General features: G+C 35.1%; 1 protein-coding gene across 1 annotated transcript; it reads left to right on the top strand.

Annotated features, from left to right (window-relative positions):
- The first annotated feature begins 987 nt into the window (after positions 1–987).
- Positions 988–24,339, top strand: LOC144965347 (organic cation transporter protein-like). Its single transcript, XM_078900595.1, has 12 exons — positions 988–1,157; positions 3,071–3,286; positions 3,810–3,997; positions 5,335–5,565; positions 5,892–6,094; positions 8,496–8,632; positions 9,251–9,416; positions 12,633–12,767; positions 14,921–15,006; positions 16,079–16,199; positions 21,942–22,014; positions 24,055–24,339. Exons 2-12 carry the CDS (start codon positions 3,076–3,078, stop codon positions 24,247–24,249), a joined length of 1,746 nt encoding a protein of 581 aa, XP_078756721.1. The 5' UTR covers positions 988–1,157; positions 3,071–3,075; the 3' UTR covers positions 24,250–24,339.

Here is a 24,339-nt window from a genome sequence, read left to right as displayed (position 1 = left end):
GCCTCCTGTCAACCATGGGGTTTCAAAGACCTCACCCAGCAGCAATGGCAGTAGTAGTAATAGCAGCAGCAGTATTAATAGTTGCAAGAAGTAGAAGTAGTAATAGTCGTAGCAGCAGCAGCAGTAGTAGTAGTAGTAGTAGTAATAGCAGTAGAAGGAGTAGTAGTAGTAGTAGTAGTAGTAGTAGTAGTAGTAGTAGTAGTAGTAGAGTAGTAGTAGCAGTAGTAGTAGTAGTAGTAGTAGTAGTAGTAGTAGTAGTAGTAGTAGTAGTAGTAGTAGTGGCAGTAAGAATAGAAGTAGTAGTAGTAGTAGTAGTAGTAGTAGTAGTAGTAGTAGTAGTAGTAGTAGTAGTAGTAGTAGTAGTAGTAGTAGTAGTAGTGGTGGTAGTAGTAGTTATGGCAATAGTAGTAATAGTAACAAATAGCTTAGACAGCTGGTAGTTGTCTCTCCATCTGTAGATCAATAGATTCATTGGCCAAAGTGACACTAAGCTGCTAGAGGCTGTCGGCTGTAAAAAGTAATCAACAAAGGGAATATAACATCTTCCTGTTTGATATTTTGTTCATTTTAGAAGCTGTTGTATAAATTTATTGTTTATTACTAGATTCACTGGCAAACTGTAGTCATTGGATGGAATGCACATTGAGGGGGCTTTAAGCACTTCGTTAAATATGGAAACGATAAATGTATTAATTCATCGAGAAGTGACATTTGATACGCAATATGTGCGAAATTCAAAATTAACTTGGACTGACTTTCGCGCCAGTGCGCGCTTGTGTGTGTGTGTGTGTGTGTGTGTGTGTGTGTGTGTGTGTGCTCGTGTGTGTGTGTGCGTGTCTGTGCGTGTGTCTGTGTTAACCGGTATGAATAAGGATGGCTTTAATACTTAAGGTAAAATTATCTTCGGATGAAGAAAGCTATCTTGCCAACTCTTATCTTATCATTCAGCTTGTAAAGTACTTTACTATTATTAAAACTTTTCTATAAGAATTCACTTGGCTTTTGCCGACTGTCGAATGAAATGAAATTTAGCACTGAATAATTAACACTGTATCATGAAAACATATTGCTATTTGTTTGTTCATTGTTTTTCACCCATTTGAAAGGAAATCCGTTGTTATAGCATTCGATCTATCAGAGATTGGTAAACATAATGTGTAAGTGTTTGTCTTTATTGTTTATATCAAAGTGACAGTCTTTTCACATGGATAGTTTCAAAATAAATATGGAGCTAACTCAAATGTCTTCGTCCTCTTCCTCTCGCGTTCAATGTTATTGTTTGTGGTGCACGGAACGTTCATAGGGTCAGGAGTACCTTGTGAAGTATATAGGCTTTAAACTACCCACTAATAATGGTGTAATGATAGCACGTATGGCAGATATCAAGAGGTCTGCATTCGATCCCCAGTCGGAGCAGACCGATTTATTTTGGGAAGGGCTTTTTTCTTGTATTTTTCTCTCTGCTTTGTCTGGCACTGTTTCATACACACTTTCCAGCTCTTTGTTCTATTGTTTATCCAGCTAAACTTGTGAGAGTTTCACGAAACTATAGCTTAAATATAGTTTTTTAGCAGACCTTTTGGTTCATAAGCAGTTTCGTCAAACCTTACTACAATGATGGATGAAATTACATTGAAAGCTTATTAAACGTCTTTTAAATCTTGTACGTCAGATAATAGTGAATCGAGCTCAGTTTTTTCAATTTGATTGGGCAGACTTGGACATGAGATAGCGATGATCTAGCTTTATAGACCTTTTTCAGATAAGTTACCTTTTGTAACAGTAACAGCGAGTGCCACAATGTACCCCAAATTTTGTAAACAAAGAGTAATTTGCATTTCGTATCCAAATAATAATTTAAAAAATAATAGAATTCCTTTCAATCACCCCCAAGGGGAATTTGTCTTTTAGGCTTATTCCTAGTGAAGACTGTGCAGCGCCGCAAAGTGAGCTGGGCGAGGTGACTTGCTCAAGGCCACACAGCACGTCGGGTCATCGAATTTTGTACTTTTTGGGTACCATACCACTGATCCACAATATGCTTGAGAGAATCGGATATGCCATAAAATTTACACTGAAATGAGCAGAAAAAGTCTTTCTTTGTGAGGACTTTAACAGCATTAACAGATATATATGTAGACAAGGAAAATGCAAATAATAATAACAATAATAATAATAATAATAATAATAATAATAATAATAATAATAATAATAATAATAATAATAATAATAATAATAATAATAATAATAATAATAATAATAATAATAATAATAATAATAACAATAATAATAATAATAATAATAATAATAATAATAATAATAATAATAATGATAATAATAATAATAATAATAAATAAATAAATAAATAAATAGATAAATAAATAAATTAAATAAATAAACTGATCTTGTAAGCTGAAATAGAAACTGAAGATGTCTTATATATATATATATATATATATATATATATATATATATATATATATAGTAACAAGAGAGGCCGATGAATATGTAAAAGGGTTTTGACGATAAGAGGAAAGTCGGTCCACTGGAATCACAAATGACCATTTTGGAAGTGGGTTAAAAACAAGTGGATCTAATTTTTTTGTGATGAATAAATGTTTTAAAAATGACATATACAGATATTAGATTTAAGCCCCCCCCCCCCCCCCCCCCCCCAGGCTAAATTATGAGGGCAAAGAAAAATATTATACCATACTTACTTATATACATTTTAAATTGATTCAATAAACAAATAGAGAATTTTATGTTAAGACAAAAAGCAAAGTTTTGTGTTAACAAGCCGAACAAAACTTATATTATTGTTTAATTAAAACAACAGAGTATAAAGCAACGGTCAGTGTTTTTCTTCCAAATCTGTATTGGCCCAATGTCATCGTCAGAGGATGTGGAATTCCCAAAGCGACTTAAAACATACTGGAAAATGACAATCCATTCAAAGCTTTGTATTAAACTAAGATTCACTGACGCTTCTTAACGATAAATTGACGATTTCAACATTCAGTTTCATTTTCTCTAAAATGTGGCCATTTTTGTTCTCATTTCTTTACAGGAAGTATGAATTCAGAATTCGCTGACAGAAGCAATGACGGCACCGCCGAGACACAAACCGTGCCCATCCTTAATAAATCTACTATAAAAGACATCGATGGAGATGACTTGTGGAAATTTTTGGGTCGTTTTGGGAGGTATCAGAAATGGCAGACTCTTCTTGTGTTTCTGATTTCAACGAATATATCATTTCCGATACTAAATGGGTTGTTTGTTGGTGAGTACTTCCTCTCTATTTGACTATGAATTTTGAAATCTATATGATATTTTAAAGCGATGTGAAACTCGTCTCTCAAATAGACGTCAGGGAATACACATTCACCGTGCCAATGGCCTGGGTCAACGAAGTTATGTGGTAAGGTGACTATCATTTTTCCATAATACCTATTTGACCAGACCTAAGGATAAAAACCTACCATTTATTATCCAACCTTGGATGAACTAAATGCCAATGTGCAAACCCTAGCACCACCATGCCGAATATGTAATACTAGGGGATGTATTATTTCATTTGTAAATGGATGCAGAATACAATTATCATTAGAAAAATGTATTATTGAGTTTTTAAAAAATTCAATTATATTGCAGATACCTAACAGTCGTCACAAAAACATTAAATTTCATTATCTAATAACGAAAATGTTTTCTAATCAAAATGAAATACAATCTTCAAAATGTTAGTCAGGAGATAAATTTGAAATTTCAAATTACGAAAAAGATCAAAATTTTCCTAATTTCAGGAAAGAATGTCGACTTTGCATGTTCTGATGCAGTCAGCAATATAAAAATCCCGCCTAACGCCACCCTTGAATTGTCAGAATGTTCGAAGAAGATAATAGAAATACACTCATCACAACTTTTGTCTGAGACAGAATGTACAGACTATCAATTTGAGGGTAATGGTACCTTCAACTCATATGTTGCCGAGGTGGGTATATTTTAAGTTTATTTCGGTTTACTGATGACATATAATGTGTGAATTTGTCGTGTCAAATCATTCTCGTTTATTGATTGCAAGTATTTTAAGTTATCCCATTTCCAGGGAAACTTTAAACTCCGTTGAAATTGGGAATACCAGCCAAATTATGATTGCTAAAATAATTATTTTACTTTAAATTTATTGAAACCCTTCTTCCGCTTCCTCGCAAAGCATTATTTAGCGGCCATTTCAATTTCCCTATATTGGAGAGAGCTCTCCAATTGAAAAGTGTCCAAAGTTACCCCGGTTTACGGTAACTATTTTGATCATAATCACCCACAGATTTCATTGGATTGTATCAATATATATATGTAAAGAATAGAAAAAATACGCTGTCGGATACAGATCTACAAGGATTTGAGAAGGTGCTTATCGCATGCTTAAAGCAGCCATAATTAACAATCAAAGGAGCCTCTCTCTACTTCTTCCATCTTTAATTATATCCTGTCTTTTACATTTTTAAACGAATTTTGTCACACATAATTTAGCTGTAACAAATATTTCATGGCATAACTACAGAGGTTTCCAATGTAACAACTTAGATTTCCAAGTAAAAAGAATTCCTGAAATCAAAATTCCCAAAAGTCGTCTAACGAATTTCTTGGATGGTTGACTGATATTGAGGATATTTAGCTACTCAGTCAATTCACTTAGATGCCTTGGCCGCATCCACCAATTTTATTGTGAAGTCTCTCTAAGAATTATTTGGTGATATTGTTCTATCATTCTCAAACTTTTAAAGTCTCAGATAGTTTCAGTTTTATGTTCATACTATCCATAAAAACCAGGAAGTTGGTGAACGGTATTCATTTCAGATATCAAAAGCCTTCTTACTTTTAATCGATGTTTTCGATTTTACCACTAAAACATTTTTAAAACTTATCGAATATAGTTTTTTTCTTCAAATAAATCTTTTAAGGTTTTGTATTAGATGTTATTATATCAAAATGATGCTATGCGAATAGGCACAATTCTGATAACATCATCCACCAGCCGGACATAACCTACCGACACACAAAACTATGTGTAACCTTGGAATAGTCTGATTGATATAATTTAATGAAAACTACTCTAAAATGTCTGGCTAAATACAATAACAAAGAGCTGAGTGACATCAATTTTGTTCCTTATTTATTTCAATAGATAAACGATCGTGAAAATTACTGCTGAAAATGATACTGTTTATTCCAATTGTTTTTTTTTTGGGTGTTTTTTTTTATTTATGGAGATGTTCTATGATTCGATTTGAAAAATGAAACAACGGAATTTCACTGATTTTGAAACAGTGGAAATTGGTGTGTGGAGAGGAAACACTGGGCAACTTGGCACAAACCTTTACCATGGTCGGCATGGCTGTTGGAGCGTCTACTTTGCCCCACTTTGGCGACAGGTTTGGAAGAAAGAAGCTTATGGTTGGGTCTCTAGTGTCTGTGTCTGCTGTCGGAATAGCAATGGCATTCGTCAAACAGTTTGAGCTCTTTGTGATCTTGAAATTTCTTTCAGGAGTTTTGAATCAGGTAAGTTACCCACACGAGCTAATTAAAGACCTTACAGATTTCTGGTATTAATCTTTTACGCCAATCAGATAAATGGTCAAAATTTCTGTTTATTGAATATATTTGTGTTGAGATCAGATCTTGAGTATATTATTGCAACATGCTTAGCTCTCTCAGATTGTCAAGATTCATAACTTTGGTATACACAGCATAATTATTTGACAAATCGTACATTTCAGGGAGAAAAGATTTTGTTAACTGACACATGAAATGACTCCTCATTTAAACAGCATCAAAGATAGTTTACGATTATCTCAATTTAATCTTTATTTGTCTCATTCCTATAGGGATTCATGGTGCCAGTCAATGTATTCATGTTGGAAATTTTACCCACCGAGATGAGATCTGTAGCCAGCCTTCTGTCCACAACGTTTTGGGTAATATCTTCCATTTTAAATGGCATAATTGGCTACTTTATGAGGGATTATGACTGGCGAACTATGCAAATTGTTTATGGATCCGTGTCCATCTCGTCTCTATTGTTTCTTTGGTATGTCACTTGGATATTAATTAAGCTTGCTATTAACAGTGCAACAGAATGTTCTTCCAAATATACTTATTTCTTCAAAGAGAGACGGAATTAACTCTCTTATCGCCATTTCACACCTTAGTGTGGTGAAAAATGTGAATACAGAACATTTTTTAAGAAATCAATTTTGCTTTGCCCAAGTGGGACTCGAGCCAGGAACACGCTTGTCAGAGGATGAGTGTCATTTTCACAAGTCGAACTTTATATAATTAGACAAGAAGAGCATCCAAAATCAAATAAAACAAGTTTGAATGCGCGAGCAGGTGGATATTCTCTTGACCCAATAACCGACAGTGAATTGATTGCAGAGCCTACTAAAAGATTTCGTGGAAATTGATGATTCGCACGTTACTTATCATTCAAACCAATCAGAATAGTTCCTGCCATTTCCCCCGTTCCATCCCCTTGACTATTCATTTCCAGTCAACGAAACGGCCTGAGCTACCCTTTGTACATGCCAAACACACAAATTGGTCAGACTCAGTAAGTGAGAATTTCTCATAATAAAATCATAACATTGATGAAGGAATTGCATTGCAACACATTCTGACACTGCACTCTATGCATTTTTTTTCAATCATTTGTGTTAAAATTGTGCAGAATGCTCAAGATCTGTGGTTTGTTAGCTTAGGGCGATAGACACATTTTTAAGGTGGGTATTGGTCTTCAATTCACGGTCATTGGTTGATCTCAGGGTCATAATATTTAAATTTACATTTTTGAGTAAAAAAAGAAAAGAAAAGAAACGTTTTAACGAAAAAAAAACCCCGATAATTGACGCAATTTTTAAAAGTTTATGTTCTGCATGTTGAATTAATAGGACAAGACTACAAGAAGAGCATAGCGGAGAAGATATATAGATAGTATGAAGTTGACGTCACTCAGGTCTTTGGTTTTTTTTTTGTTTTTTTTGGTTTTTGATTTTTCTTGCTCTTTGCTATCGGCGTTTATGAGTGATTATCACTAAACTGTATTACCCGACTATAGATAGTATGCAGATGACGTCACTCGGGCCTTTTGTTATTGTTTTTGCCATCCGCGTTTGTGAGTTGTTCTCACTAAACTGTATTAAACAGACTATAAAAGTTCATGGTTACACAGAGTTTGTGTGTTGGTCCGTTATACTTCCGGATGGCAATGTTGTGAACTCCTTGGCCAAGCGCATTCTGTCTATAAACGTTCAAGGTTACACATAGTTTTGTGTGTTGGTCCGTTATACTTCCGGATGGCAATGTTGTGAGCTTCTTAGCCAAGTGCATACTATCTTTTGAGACGCGAAACTTCTGGAGTGGCAATAAAACAGATAGATAGAACGAAGTTGACGTCACTCAGGTCTTTATTATTGCTTTTTGCCATCCATGTTTATGAGTATTTCTTACTAAAATGTATTCACCAAACTATAAACCATATTTTTGTGTTATATTTCTGGATGGCAATGTTGTGAGTTTCTTAGCCAAGCGCAGGGCATTTATTTGTATGATTGATATAGATAGAACGAAGTTGACGTCACTCAGGTCTTTGTTATTGTTTTTTGCCATCCACGTTTATGAGTAATTCTCACTTAACTGTATTATCCAGACTATAAAAGTTCATGGTTACACAGAGTTTTGTGTGTTGGTCGCTATACATCCGGATGGCAATGTTGTGAGTTTCTTAGCCAAGCGCCATACTATCTATAGAGAGTTCGAAGTTGACGTCACTCAGTTCTTTGTTATTGTTTTTTGCGATCCGCGTTTATGAGTAATTATCACTCAACTGTATTAACCAGAATAAACGATGATGTTTACACAAAGTTTTGTGTGTTGGTCCGTTATACTTCCGGATGGCAATGTTGTGAGCTTCTTAGCCCAGCGCATACTATCTATAGCGGGCAGAAATGTGTGTATATTCTATTTAAAGACATACCATCAATACACAATTACCATGTTTACCTGACATTGAACACCCATATACGGAAGGACCCCTTAAGTTTCATGTCCCCATATTTTTATTTTAGTCTCCGATAATAGTAAAAAGGCATCCATGTCAATAGTTTGACAGACATAGTAATAAGAGGCCACGGAGGAATCAACAATTATTCTGCATTTGACCACTGTTTTTTCACAAAAAGGAAAGGTTATTACTTATTATTGTATGCAATCAAAAATACACGGGATAAAATCCAAGTTTCTTCGTTTTCCTATTAAAGTTAAAGAGATTTGTGCCTAATAAAAATAAAGTGGTGTTCGGTAATTCATACAGCTTTCAACTTTTATACAGTCCATAAAATCACGTAGACGTCAAATCATTTAACGGTACATTATTCATAGACAAAGAAGTGGAGTAAACCAGAGAAATAAAGTTGAACACATTTGACTTTCAGTTTCTTGGATGAATCTCTTCGGTGGCTTTTGGGAAACGCCAAGGTTTCCGAAGCAGAGGCCATTATGAAGAAAGCTTGCCGCATGAACAACAAAGATTATCAAAAGTTATTGGAACACGTGCTTAGCTCAAAAACAGGTGACTGATAGTTAGGTGTTGTTATAAAAATATAAACATATTAACATGCACTTGAAAAATAATTTGAATCACTTTCCAGTCATGTTTGCGTGGTGGGAGCTTAGTGTTTTTCTTATCACTATGCATCTCAATAAAACAAAAGGGATTACTTTTCCTTTACTTCACAATTCCATCAGGAAGCTGATTTTGAAATGCTTTCTTCATTTTCTTCATGTTGAGATATTGTCGATGATGCATTCCAGTAGCATATTGGTGATCTGACACCTCAAATTTCCAACAATCCAAATTTATGTTACTACCCTTCACTACTTGAAAGTCTTGGTTATTATTACTATTATCATCATGTTGTATGTCCCTCATATAATCATCATCATCATCTTTATCATTATTAATTAATACCATCATTATTATCAATTCTATCCAACGTGAACTATACTGTCCATATCATGTCAAAACAGTTATTCGTTTTTGTCGTGGTCTTTTCCATTCATTTATCGTTTCAATAACGTCATCGAAAGGTTTTAAAACAATTTATTTACTCTTCAAAAGATGCATTACAAATTGTATAAAGCTAAATTGTCCTTAAACAAAGTGTAAACGTCTGTTTCTCCTTTTCAGAGAATGGTGTTGGTAAACCAGGCAGTCGCCACGCTCTTATCTCACCACAGAACAAACAGGACTCTCAAACTCAAACGAGAAACTATGCAAGCGACTCATCGAAGATATTGACTTTACTGAAAAACAAGAATATGAGGATGATATCATTAGTCATGTGTTATACATGGTACATGACAGTAATTTGATTCTTTCTTTTCGTTACTTACGTCATTATTCATAACTTGTTATGCTGGGAAAAATACTAGACCAACTGTATTTGTGGTCCTTAGAGGTAAACGGTCCCAAGAGCAAACTTTACTCCCGATTTATATAGAAGAAACGAAGTTTACGTCACTCAGCTCTCAGTTATTGTTTTTAGACAGCCAGTTTGGTTAGTAGTTCTACTAAAGCATATCAATCAGACTATAAACAATCAAGGTTACACATAGTTGTATGTGTTGTTAAGTTATATCCGGCTGGCGGATATTGTGAGTATTGTACATAAACACATAACATCAATCGCTTATAAGGGACGGTGGTTGTCGCTTGTTATCATTTAATCGTATAGGACGCGAAGTGGTCGCAAAATAGGTTCCACTCGACCTTACAGACCTACTTATCCAAGCACTGGTGAATAACCAGAGGACGAAGAGATAAAACTGGATTACACTTGGGGTCTCTTTTCTTGTGTAATGAGAGCTCTATCATAGAGTGATTATACATGACTTAGAATTAACCAGTTAAGTGATGTACTTTGGAAAACATGCATTTTAAAATTTGGCCGGAAAACTCATTCAAATATCGTCCTTCATAAAATCTCAAATCTGGGACTTCGCAAAGTCCCAGGTTTGAGATATTTTGGCAAGATGAGGGTCATTTTAATTTATCGATGTTTGAAGGATGAATCAATGCAGAAATACCAGTTTCTGCTGCATCAGCTACTAATGCCACTATGTGGTCTAGTGGTATAACACTCGCTTCCGGATCGAAAAGTCCTGGGTTCAACCTCGCTCGGCGCATAGTTGAGTCCTTGGAAAAAAGCTCTTCGCTCGCATGCTCTCACCGTACTCAGGTGTAAAATGGATACCTGGCCGTTAACCATGTTGTCTTTGTCCGAAAAAAAATTAATATCGCCTACGCCTAACAGCCGTCATGTAACGACCTACATGTTAAGTGTTGCTGTTGGCCAGGGATCCTTTGTAAAGCGCTTTGAGCACGTTTAGTTGATATTGCTCTATATAAAAGCTCAAGTAAAAAATGCTAAAAGTATCAGAATAACAACAAAACAATGACCGCTTACATACAGTCGATTTTGTTTGTCTTGTTTATTCCTGTATGACCTAGTGCCCCAGATATATATTTACCGTTACCTTTCATAATGACGGTATAATTATTATTATAATTTTTTTTTCTGGTATCAGTCCTAATCATTCCATTTGACACATCTTTATATCCTAGATAAAGTTGTATGCTTATGACAGAAAAGCAAGCACATGTGTCGATCATGACTTCAGAAAAAGCCTTACAATTTTCGAGCCAAATGAATAAAGAATTTTGTGAATATTAGATTTTTATTTTATTTTATTTTGGTATGTTACTGGCGCAGTTCAGATAAGAAGTCTAAATAAAAATCATGAAATGAGATTATGAGAAATCTATATTTACCTTTCTCTACACATACTGGCTTTAACCTTCTCCTTATCGACTAGTTTTAGAACTTTTCCATAAATGTCATACTTAACCAATATAAAATTTGATTTTTGTTACACTCAAACTCAAAAACAAAAAGAATCAGTATCTACACACAAGACCACACAATTTTGTGCAACAAACCAAGCTTTACAAAACAGTATTAAGTTCTTTTAATATAACAAAGGTTTTTTCTTCAAATTTTGGGATGTACATAACAAATCTGAATAACAAAAATGTTCATTGCATTGTAACACTGGCGCTGATATAACCTAAATGTGTTGCAAGCGCCGTAAAACCCTTAAAAACAAACAAACAAGCATTGTAACACATGTGACGATTTTCCTATGGTTGGTAAGGAAATTATTAATATACTCTTATTCTTCCCTTCATCTATTTTATTTCTTTCTGCTCTGTGTAAAACTTTCTTTGTGCAACTAAGTTTACTTATTTTTTCATCTCATCTTTAAATGTTTTCTTGTTTAAATTGGCTCAAAACCTAGGCGTCTTGTCACAAAAGCCAAGAAATTTTAAGCGTGGTCAATAGCCGGATGAGTAAGACTGATCGTGAAAATAATATTATTATATTGTTTTTATAAAGCGCCTTACCTCGTATCTTAACAATGTCAAAGCGCTTGACAGCAAAGTAACACAAGTCAAGAGTCACTCAACTATCCAGCATATAACAAACAATATAATTAATAATAGAGTGTTATATATTAAAAAGAAACGTTTTAAGATGTTTTTAAAGAATTCTGCATCATTACTGCGTCTGATATATCTGGGAAGGGAGTTCCAGATATGGTGTGCCGAATATTCAAACGCATGGTCGCAGTATTTGTGAGCCATTTTTGGCTTCACGAGAATGTGATTATCAAATCATTATCTCAGGTTTCTGGCTAGGACGTAACATTTAAGCATTTCATTAATGTATCCAGGACAATCAGAGTTCTATGATTTAAAAACAATAGTACAGATCTTGTAGTCTATACGTTTCTCTACGGGAATCCGTTGGAGTTCTCTTAGCAAACCCGATGTAGATTGATTTCTCCTCTCTCCATAAATAATCCTGGCAGCATCGTACTGGGTTATCTGAAGGGATTTTTTTGTCTTTGAGGAGAGGAGGGAACTGCAATAATCTAGCTTTGACAGAATGAGAGAATTAACTGACAAGCTCGAGATGTCCCTTGTAATGAAATGTCTAACACTGTGTATTCTTGTCATTTCCGTGTACATTTACCTTCGATATGATTTACTTGGCTGGTAAAAGACATCTGAATCAATAAATACGCCCAAGTCTCTAACAACCTTAGCAGTTTTAATTGCACTATTTCAAAAACAATTTACATTTTTAATCATGGCTAGCCTGGCGATAAATATTGAATCATTTAGTTTTACTATCGTTTAGCTTTAGTCTGGTTAATTCTATCCAAGTTTTCAATTTAGTGAAGCAAGATCCGATCCGACGATATGTCCTTGGTTAAGCCCTAAACACATATTATCCCACTCAACTTTGCAGGTTTGAGAGTTTTTGCCAAGATTAGGGTCATTTTAATTGATCAATATTTGAAGGACGAGTTGTCTGGCCAATTTTTTTTTAAAAACGGGTTTTTCCAGTGTACGGCAATTAACTGATTAAAGCGTATCTGTTTTCGGGCGACCTCATCACTCCATCTGTAAACTCTGTAATAACACCTTTATTTCTCATTGCCAGGATGATATCCTCTCTGACTTACTATGGCTTGATTCTCCTTTCCACGAGCCTGGCTGGTAAACCCTATGTCAACTTTTTCATCATTGCTATATCAGAGTGGCCAGCTGGATTACTAATGGTCATCTGTATTCAGAGGTAAGCTATTGAGAGAAAAAAATAGTATATTATATCTTTAACAAAAATTTGAGCTTTTATATAGAGAAATCTCCACTTAACGTGTTCAAAGCGCTTTACGTGGCTCCCTAGCCAATAGCAATAGTTAGCATGTAGGGCCAGACATGAAGCCTGTTAGGCGATATTACAATTTTTCGGATAAAGACAACGCTGTTATCACCCATGTACTCATTTTACACATGAGTACGGTTAAAGAATGTGAGTAAAAAGCCTTTCCAGGGACTCAACGATGCGCCGCCCAAAGCGGGACTCGATCCCTGAACCTTCTCATCTGACGGCGAGTGTCATACCACAAGAGCGCATAGCCGCAGATCTAAGATAATCAAACCTGATCAAAGTTTGTTTTTTTTAATAGGAGACCTTTATTCCAACCGTTTTGTGATTTGTTGACAACTAAACTTTTTAGCTATAGGGACAGAACTTCAAGATAAGCAAAAGGATAAAATTCCTTATATTATGTATTACCAAGGGATAACTTATTGTGGTCTATTCCAATGGAGGACTTAAATAGCCCAGGCGTCATCCGCAGTCAGCGCCGCAAAATGAGCGAGGGCTAAGTGACTTGCTCAAGGACACACAGCACAGAGTGGAGTCGTAATCGGTACCATCTGGTTGCACAGCAAAAAATCACTGCGCCATGCATTATAGAAGAAAAGATAAAAAGGCGAATTAAAAAATCGCAAAAATCCATTGTTCTATCCCTAAAGAAATCATATTTCAAAATTACCCATTTTTTAACCACTGAGATGATTGAAAGTCCATCCTTTATTATCTTTATCTACACGTGAGTTTTTATAGAGCGCAATATCCACTAAGTGTGCTCAAAGCGCTTTACAAAGGGTTCCTGACCAATAGCAACATCCTCAAACGGTATTTTTAAAATATATTTTTTTAACTTGAGGAATAAGAGACGTCCAACGTTTGCCGGTTTTCTTTTATCTTCTTCTTATATACACATACGCACTTCACACACATAATATGGATCTTGACCTTGAAATAATATTAAGTCTGCATATATAATTAATCAGAGAAAAGAATCGAGATGATTTCAAACGATGTTTACATATATGCAGGTCTGACATCTGAACCCACCTATGGGCCTAGTAATGGACAATATTTTGCGTCATTTTAAAAAATTTCCATTACAAAAATGAGCCCATAATGAATTGGGTTTTCAGCCCTACAAATATGTGCACGTCGATTTAAAACAAATATTCAAAACGGTATTATGTCGGAATGATCTACATGGATGAATGAAGAAATTTGTGTATGAGGTCCAAAGGATCAGAATTAGAAAAGGTAAGCGGTTTGAAGCTGAAGAAAGAGGAGTCGTGACATCACACTTTTTACTTTTCCGGTTCCAAACGTCTTGAAAGTGTGTATGTTACCAGTCCTTCGGATGAAAAGGTTAAATATTGAATCAAAAGGTGGCATAACTATTTTAGGAGCAGGATGTGTCGGCAGATTATTGGGATTAAGGGACGTAAAAGAGCGAGGATGGATGATCTTTATTGAACACCAGCATATATTTAGACTGGAAAATAAGATGAATCACTCCGAAACAAGAACATAAATTACATAAGGGATTACCGTTGTGTAATCGATTATTCATAAGTACTTCAAACCGTCTTTAACCCTTTGTGCGGCTATGAGTTCTAGTTGTGTGACACACGCTTTCGGATCGGATAGTCCTGGATTCTAGCCTCACTCAGCGCATAGTTGAGTCCTTGGAAAAGGCTCTTCACTCACATTCTCTCACTATACTCAGGTGTAAAATGAGTGCCTGGTCGTTAACAGCTTTGTCTCTGTCGAAAAAAAATGTAATATCGCATAACAGGCGTCATATCTCGTTCTATTTGTGTCGTGTTGCTATTTGTCAGGGACACTTTGTAAAGCGCTTTGAGCACGTTTAGTGAATATTGCTCTATATAAAACCTCAAGTTATATTCTTCTAATCAGCCCCAAATCGGTACATAGTTTGAGCTATTAAAGCTTTGTAGATATTTTAAATTTCCGGTATTTACATTTAGGAAATTAGTCATTTGTTAAAAGCCCAACCTTTCATCTAAATCAATATTTAATGCAAGTATTTCTAATTCTTGTTATATTTTCAGATTTGGGAGAAAACTAACAGTCCTTATGTTCCAATTGATATCTGGTATTTCTCTTATCACAGCTGTTTTGATTGCCAGTGTTGCTCGTAAGTATCTATGTACGCAGAGTGATTCAAATTGTTTTCACTCATTAAGAAGCTGGATAACGTTAACCAATTAACTGCCATACCTCGTGAGGTCCCGAGTTCCAGAGTATTGCTAACGTGGATCATTTAAATCGATCGATGAGGACGGGTTTTCTGGCCAAATTTGTTTTAATATATGTTATATCAGGGTAGGTAGTTAAACCATTTGTTTAAAAACGTTAAGTTCATTGGATCATGAAATACAATTTAAAAAGGGGTTTAAGCTACAGCTTAAATATCAAAGAGAAAATGACAGGATCGAACCTTAAACATTATTATTTCAGAGAGATGTAACATAACAGCAACAATACGAACAAACAAACAAATCGCATAGCAATAATGGATATTGTATGTCATGCTCTTAATGTTTCGGTGAGTCAAGCTGTCATTAATTTGAAGTTACCTTGAGTGACAGTATGGGGTATATTTATCAGGTCATGACAGAAAATTTTTTTTTAGGTCATGATAATATAGCTACACTATAGAGAACAATAGTGTGATCTCACAATACCGGTTCCAATCTCCTTGGAAGTGTGAAATCAATCCTCCAGAGAAATGTTTACCTACCTTGTGCAACTGATCTTCTGGTTTCAGAGTGATGGCATCTCATTTCTAACCTAAATAAATGCTGGCCGTCAAGCAATCCTCGCTCTTTTATGTTTCATAATCATAAGAATATGTCTGTACATCCTGCTACTAAAATAGTTACGCCACTGTGTGATTCAATATGTAACCTATTTATTGCTAGACTTCCGGAGGACCGGTTACACACTTCCAATGAGTTTGGAACTGGAACAGAGGATTGTGTGTTGTCATGACTTCTGATTCCCATTACCAGTGCTTTTACTGGGGGGAGGGGGGGGGGTAGAGTTCCAAATAACGTTGATCATTTATACTTTAGATTGTTATAAGATGTAAATGCCTGAATGAAATGAATAACTGTCACTTATCGCTTCAAACCGTTATGTCAAAAGTGGGTTTAGACTAAAACAATCAGTATGTGAGATTTTACTGTTTTCCGACTCTTTTTCAGCCTCGGGCAATGTGTATTCCATCTTACAAACTTCTTTCATCATGATTGGGAAGTTTTGTGCCTCTGGCAGCTTCAATGGAGTTTGGATCTACACGCCCGAGTTGTACCCCACAAACCTAAGGTAAAAACAACCATGCTTCAAATACTTGACAATAGCTATTTCACATTGATTACCTGAATATTGAATTAGTTACGACTCTAATTTCTTCATTGCTCTACTATTAAACCATTCTCTAAACTATGGGGTATTCCTAAATATACCCCCCCCCCCCATCCCGGTTGGGAAACAAACTATATAAAGCCTATGTCAATGGAACGTAAAACTCGCAAAGTATAATAATAATAATAATAATAATAATAATAATAATAATAATAATAATAATAATAATAATATGGTTTTTATATAGCGCATTACCACGTATATCAACAAGCTCAAAGCGCTAAACAGTAACGTGGCTACTTTCACTCAAACATACGACCACTCAAGCATGCAATATGAAATAAAGGCAATAAAATTCTACAGTGCTCCATATTAAAAAGAAATATTTTAAGATGTTTTTAAAAGAAAACTGCATCATTGCTGTCTCTGATATATCTTGGAAGGATGTTCTAGATAAGGGGTGCCGAATATTCAAACGCATGCTCGCCAAGTATTGAGACTGCGTATAAATAATATTCATGATTGTTTTTGGTGTTATGACCAACGTTATTGAAATCACTGAGCAGCCATGTTTATGTGGATATCCACTCAAATCTTCTCTGAAAGATGACTCTTGTCAGATACTCACTGTGGAAATATGGAACTTGTAAAACTTTGAAGTGACAACTACCGAAGTTAAATAATATTTTCAGCTTTTTGTAGAGCGCCCCGTGTAAGATTATTTCGATATTTTGTATTAATCTAAATCAACCTTGCAAAATAATAAATTCATGTCTTTAAAAGGGAGTAAGAGATGCAATCTCTCAATATCAATATTCTGTTCCTCGTTCACGCTGACATAATACCAAACTGATGCACCAGGTTGCAATACGCTTCAACAGTCGTGATGCCACTTCCCCCGTAATGACGCAGGGTAACTTAACTATCTAAACTATCGGGACAATGGCGGACGGCCTTATGAAATACTTCTCTGACGAGCATAAAAGTGTATCCTGAGGAAAAAAAACCATTATAAATCTGATCATGTTTTGAATTTTATACATTCTGATCACATGACATGAAAAAGGTCTAGCCAGCATGAAGAATAAAAAGTACCAATTTTCTTTGTTTAGAACCAAGCTGCTCGTTGCTGGGCGACGTGACATTAGACTATTGAATCCTATTACCATTTCCAAATAACCTTTTGGAATTTGGTATTGCCTGATCTGTTATCTTGACCATCAATAGGAAACAAAAGTGTGATGTCAAAAATGGTTCCTATCTCATTGGAAGTGTAAAACCACTCTTCCGGAGGACTGAATACATGACTTGTGTAAAGTATCTTTTGGTTTTTGAGAGATGGCTTCTTATCTTCTGATCTAAATATTTGATGGTCTTCAACAAAGATCATGCATCCTTGCTCTTTTACGTCCCGTAAACCTTAGAATCTGCCTATAAACCCTGCTACTAAAATAGTTTTGCCATCTTATAATTCAACATAAAACCTATTCATTATTAGTCCTCCGAAGGACTGGTTACAAACATACTTCCAATGATTTTTGAACCGGATAAGTTGAAGGTGTGACGTCACGACTTTTCTTCCCCATTGTATCAGCTTAATAATAATAATGTAATTAATTTATATAGCGCCTGTTCCATACAATACACCTCTAGGCGCACAATATACAAGGCATGTAATATATATATCATGTTTTAGAAATTACTCTATTATATTATCAACAACATTTAAAAGAGGAGAATACGGAATAATTTTTCAAAAATGAAAATTAGGGTAAATATGTTCTATGAGGTGACACTACATACATAATGTAATTAAACCTGTGGTATATTATGAAGATTGATTATCTATTCTTTTTCAACTTTAATTTTAAAAAAAAAGGAAATAGATAAGTAAATGAATTAATGCTCAATTGGCTCTTTCCACATACCATCTTAATATAACAGAAAGAGATAACTTTAATTTTCTTTAAAAACTGCTTCACAATCAGTAAAACTGGAGCGCAGATTGAATGATTGGATGGCAGAGAATTTCACACTGATGGAGCTGCGCAATATAAGGCTGTTTTTTTAAATTTTGTGTTCCTCCTTTTTGTGGTGCGCAAAAGATGCTGATCACACGATCTTAAATTACGAGATGGGATAAAATCATTAATAAAATCCTTCAGATAAAAGGGTGAATAATCGTTTTTAGAGTTAAAACATAGCATTGCAATTTTATAATCAATTCTAGCTTTAACAGGCAACCAATGAAGTTCATAACAGATTGTGGCTATATGTTTTTTTTTCTTTTTAAAACAAGACGTGCGGTTTGGTTTTGTAAAAGTTGTAGTTTCTTTAAAAGGTTATCGGACAGGTAAAAAGAAGTTTTGAATGACCATAGTCAAGTCTAGAAAAAATATAAGAAGAGACTAATGTTTGAATGGACATTTGACAATTGGGCAATTTTTCGTAATTCAAGATAAAGAATTTTGCAAAGATAGGATGCATGTTTTTCCATAGACAGATTACAATCAAAATAAATGCCGAGATTAAGGGTTTTGTAACGAGAAAGGAATTTTTTAGCGTTCAATGATTGGCCGAAAGCATATGCTTTCTATGGTTTATTAAAAGAACCTCCTTTTTCTCTTCAAAAATGTTAAATTTATTGCAAGTCATCCACATCCTCACCTTTTTAATACGTTTCTCCATTTTTCTCGATAAATAATCAGTATCTCGGGGTTTAACTGAACTGTAAGCTGAGTGTCATCAGCGTATAATATGTGATAGTTTATGTTATGCTTCTTGATGACATCGCACAAGGGGCCCCAAAAGGTACCGGGGGGACCCTGAATTCTAATGGCGATTGATCGGAGTGAACTCCTTTTCTGAGAACAAACTGAGATCGTTCAAAAAATGTAACTTTTGAACCAATAAAATTCAAGACGCTCAATAAGAATGGCGCGATCAATCGTGTCGAAATCGGAACTAAGATGAAACAGTGCAAGAATAGAGACATTGCCTTGGTCAGCACCCTAATCGCTTTGTATTTTTTGAAGTGAAGTCTCAGTGTTGTGGTATGTTTTCTGTATACAGATTGCCAGGGTTCAAATAGATTGAATTTGTTGAGGTGCTCCTTGAGTTTGCAGCGATTTTATCTAAAATCTTTGAGAGAAATGGAAGATTAGAGAAAGGTCGGAAGATGTTCAGTTCTTCAGATGATAGGTTAGACTTTTTCAACAATGTGAATACGTAGCATGTTTAAATGGCATGGGAACGATACCAATTTGAAGAGAATAATTAATGATCTTTGTTATCACAGGGGCAAAGATGTTCAATATGGTTGCGTAATATCGTTGTTGGAAAAGGATCTAGACTGCATGATTTAGGTGGAGAGAACATTACGATAGCTTTGATGGTTTCCTCTGAAAAAGAGAGAAATTGGTGAATGGATGATCTCACTTAAAGGGTTCAAAGTAGGGTTCGGCATTTGTTGACAATTTGTCTATATTAGACAAAAATTAGCTTACAAGTGTGTGTGTGTGTGTGTGTGTGTGTGTGTGTGTGTGTGTGTGTGTGTTTGTGTATTGGAACATGATGTTTCATAATGTTTGTCTTTTGTTTTTCAATGTAATGTATGCTGTAACAAAATTGAAAATTGCCTTCATGGACAATATTATCATTGTAATTGTATTTGTCACAGTTTTAAAGAGGTTAATTAATCTTTTTGAATGCATCATATATAATCAATTGAAGGACACACCTTGCCTAATCGCCTGTTCAATCCTAAGGAGCTAATTTATTAAGACTTGTTTTGAGTCAAAGGTCACACCTTTACATTACATTCCTGCAGCGTAGCGTTTAATCTCATTAAATATTTGGCAAATTTAGTTTTTAACTTGTGGGTTGTTTGTAAACCTTCCGGTTAACGAGTATGACAATGAGGTGGAAGCACTTGCATTGAATTCAATACCAGTCAGTCGTTCCTCTCATTATTTTGTAATTTCTTAAAATGCATATCAACCAATTTCCGCTCCCAACATTGGGAAAGTATTCTACGGATAAGTGAGCGAAATATATAATATACAAAATGTAGAAAATATCTCCCCCGTGCCCAAATAAAAAGCTCCGTGGAGTTCTCTTACGAATTCGAAAACTGTATTGTCTATTAAGAAAACTAAATTGAGTTCAAATTGTACTGAACTTTTGAATCATACATTTTAAATTTGAATTGATCGACTTATCATCATGTTCATTGAACGGACGGCTATGCTTGTGTACTTAAAAAATCATATATCGCTGCCGCTTCACCTGGTTGACATAGGCTCTAAGCGCTTTACAATAAAACGAAGCATATTACAGTAAGACAAATGTAGATGGAGAAGTGATACGAATTCAATTTAACAACAACAAGGCATGATAATATTATAGCAACTTATGACGTAAAAGATAACATTTTAACGAGATTTGAAAGTTGTCAACGAATCTGAGCATCTTGCATGTGATTGGAGAGTTCTAAAAATGGGGCCAGAAAATTGAAAGGATAGATCACATATTTTACGCAAGATCTTAGGTTTGACAAGGATTGATTAGTCATTTCTTGACCTCAAGTTTCTATTAGGGACAAAGATGTTCAGAAGGTCTTTAATATAGGCATGACTGTTAGTGCTCAAGGATGTGTAGACAACAGCACCCATCTTATAGGCAACTCATTTTCTCCACAGGAAGCAAATATAACTCACGGAGAAGATGAGTTTCCGAAGGGTATTTGTGTTTATTTCGTTCAATGAGCCTGGAAAGTTTATGAAAGTTTTGCTGCTTTTGTAGAATACATGTGACACACCATGCAATCTGCTATTATGCTGGAACGAATTAAATGAAGAACATTGAGTTTAACCCTCTCCATAGCAACTGTACGAAAGTCGTCACATTCCTTACGATTCAAACAACAGCATTCTTATTCTGATTGGTTTTATAAATCACAAAATTTGAAGAAAAGTCTTCATTATATTTACAAAAAAAAACTTCATGCTCATTCGTTAAACAAAATTATGTATAACATGTACTTATTGCTTTTAAATTTGAGTTTAAAAATACAAATTATGTTTTTGGGCATAGATATAGATATAGATATATATATATATATATATATATATATATATATATATATATATATATATATATATATATATATATGAAATTTCTGCAAAAATGGTCGGTAAGGGAAGAGTTAACGTCTTTTAAAGATATGGCGGCAATTCTCAATCTCCTTCGTGAAACTCATACAATTCAACTCATATGAAAATTGAGCTTAAAATTGTATTTTAAGTATTATATTCACCACGACATAGTACAATATTGTTTTTGTTGCATTGGGACATTAAGCCATTAGGCTATAATATGACACGGGCAATAGGACGAACTATTTCTGGATGGACAATGGAGGGGGGGGGGGGGGGGGTGTGAAATAAAAATCTCGACGACACCCGAGATCGACCTCTTTCCCTTGGCGGTGGAGCAAGTCCTTTATCTACTGAGCTATCGGGAAACCCGTTGGGTCACATAGCGGCACAAAATATTAAGCAGGGTATAAGAAGTAAAACATTGTAAAATTAAAACCTAAAAAGGCGTATATGAAATATTAGACACCCCTTTATGATGTTTATTTTACGAATGCCTGCCTCCAAATTTACTTTGGTAAAATGTTGATTCTTGTTTATTTTACAGAAACGTTGGGATCGGCTTGGCATCTGCTTCTGCTAGGATTGGAGCTACTTTTTCTCCTTTCTTCACAATTCTGGTAAAAATCAATTTCGTTTTGCCACACAGCTTACATTGGAAATTTGCTCTGGCGCTTCTATCCAAGTAGCAGTGAGAGGGTAGATAAATAGAATTGTGTGTTTGTGTGTGTGTGTGTGTGTGTGTGTGTGTGTGTGTGTGTGTGTGTGTGTCCGGCAAAAAGTAATGTTCAATACCAGGGGTCTTTCCTAAGATTGTACGGTCATCTTCTTCTTATTCTTTCAGCTTATCCCACATTGTACAGGGTTGCCGTAATGAATGCCACATCTCCATGCATCTCGGTTCAGCGCATCATCTTCCTCCAGGCCCAGTTCTTTCATATCATCATTTATCTTATCCCACAATCTATCTTTGGGCGTCCCTTTTTCCTTTTTCGCGCTATTTGTAAGTTCAACACTTTCCCTCCCACGTACTCCCTCTCTCGCCTCTTTACATGTCCAAACCATTTCAATCTATCTTCTCTCATCTTTATTGATACATTCTTCACTTCAGTCAACCTTGGGATTCGTTCATATCTCACTTTATATTTTCTTGTCCAGCATAGTGACCATCTCAACATCGTCAATTCTACCACCTCAACTTCTTTATCTTGTTTCTTTGTTGTAGCTGCTGTCTCTAGTCCATATAACATTGCTGGTCTTACCACTGTTGTACATATTTTCCCCTTCAGCTTTGCGGAAATTCGTTTGTCACACATAACTCCAGTTACTTTCCTCCAATTATTACAGCCATCAACCAATTCTTATTTTTTTGTTTCAAGGTACGTTGCGAAATTCAAGACCAAGTCAGGGTTGGATACCTTACAGCTATTTTTACAACCCCTCCCCCCCCCCCCGCCCCGCCCCGCCCCAAACCCCCTCGAATAATGAAAACATACAAGTATTGGTCTTTTATGATGATCGGCTGGATATACGAAATGGATGTGCATTATTGTGCTCATCCTCCCCGGGATAATTTAATTATGGAGAAGGATAACACGATTTCCCAAATGAATAGCAGAACATTCCGCTCTCTTCGACAGGAGCATCTAACTGTACACCAACCAAACATATAATTGTTTGATCTATTTCTCTACATATATAAAATGCTAATGATACATCCAATAAGATTTAAATTATGTGAAAACACTAGAAAAACGCACTCTCAAAAAAGCCTCCTTATTGTTCAATTATAAACACAAATAAAATTAATTGGAAGCTTCAACATTTGAATTAATTCTAAACAAATAAATCTCGTAAAAAGATCAGTAAAACTTGGGATGAATGCCAAAAAAGAAGAATTGTTCATATTATGGTCTTTTTTCATAATTGCATGATTCCCCTGGCCAAAGATAAATCATTGAACAATCATTGAACTTTATTTATTTTTGATTTCATTCAATAATACAAATATCTGACGACATTGGTTTTTGTTTTAGTATAGATCACTTTATTTCTACGCAGCGCTCAGTTGTTATATATACAAACGCAACGTTGAATGCAGTTGTCTCTAAAGCACTCTGAAAAAGCCCCTGAAGCTTTTTGTTTCCAAATTGTGAAACTGACTGATATAATAACCAATCTCAACTTGTCAATATGTTTCAAATCTGAGGCTTCTAAAACGGACCACGATGTCTTATAGGCAGGGGCGTGGCTATATTGGTTGATTTGGGGCCTGGCACCGCACCCATCTTTTAAAAATGGATTACAGCATTTTAAAAAATAATAAAACCGAGAAATGGTAAATACCACCTCTTACTTCTTTGAGCATCTAAGTCTTGTCTTTAATATTTTTTCTCTCTTTCTTTTGTATTTACAAATATAGCATGTTTTAAGTGATTTTCTTCTTATTCAGGCACCACATTATACTGTAAGCACGCTACGCCACTGCTTATAGGCTTAAGATTTTTGACAAATTGAGAGTCGTCTCAATCAATCGATACTTGGGTAAAGGTTTATTTTTCATCAGCCAAAATGAAAAGTGTGTTTTTGTCTTTGTGCCGTTGAATATACAGTTATCTATACTGCTGTATTTATTAGATTTTGATCTTTATTATTTTCAGGCGCGAAAAGTTTTGTGGGCACCGGGAGCGTTGTTTGCTGGAGGGTGCTTTATAAGTGTATTCTTGCTGACTCTCGTACCAGAGACAAGATGGAGAGAATTGCCCAGGGATGTCGCCGAAGTCGATTCTTGGATACATGATGATAAAAAGAAGAAACGAGACAAAAATAATATTATTCCAAATGACAATATTTAGAATTACTATTTGACTTGTTTATAAATGATAAAATTCCAATGTATAACTTCTAAAAATATAATCATGCTTAAATAAAGAATAGCGCTTTTA

This window comes from Berghia stephanieae, chromosome 2, assembly GCF_034508935.2.
Source record: "Berghia stephanieae isolate SIO BIC M18660-M18661 chromosome 2, UCSD_Bste_1.3, whole genome shotgun sequence".
NCBI classification, from domain to species: domain Eukaryota; kingdom Metazoa; phylum Mollusca; class Gastropoda; order Nudibranchia; family Aeolidiidae; genus Berghia; species Berghia stephanieae.
This window is presented reverse-complemented; position numbering and strand designations above follow the sequence as displayed.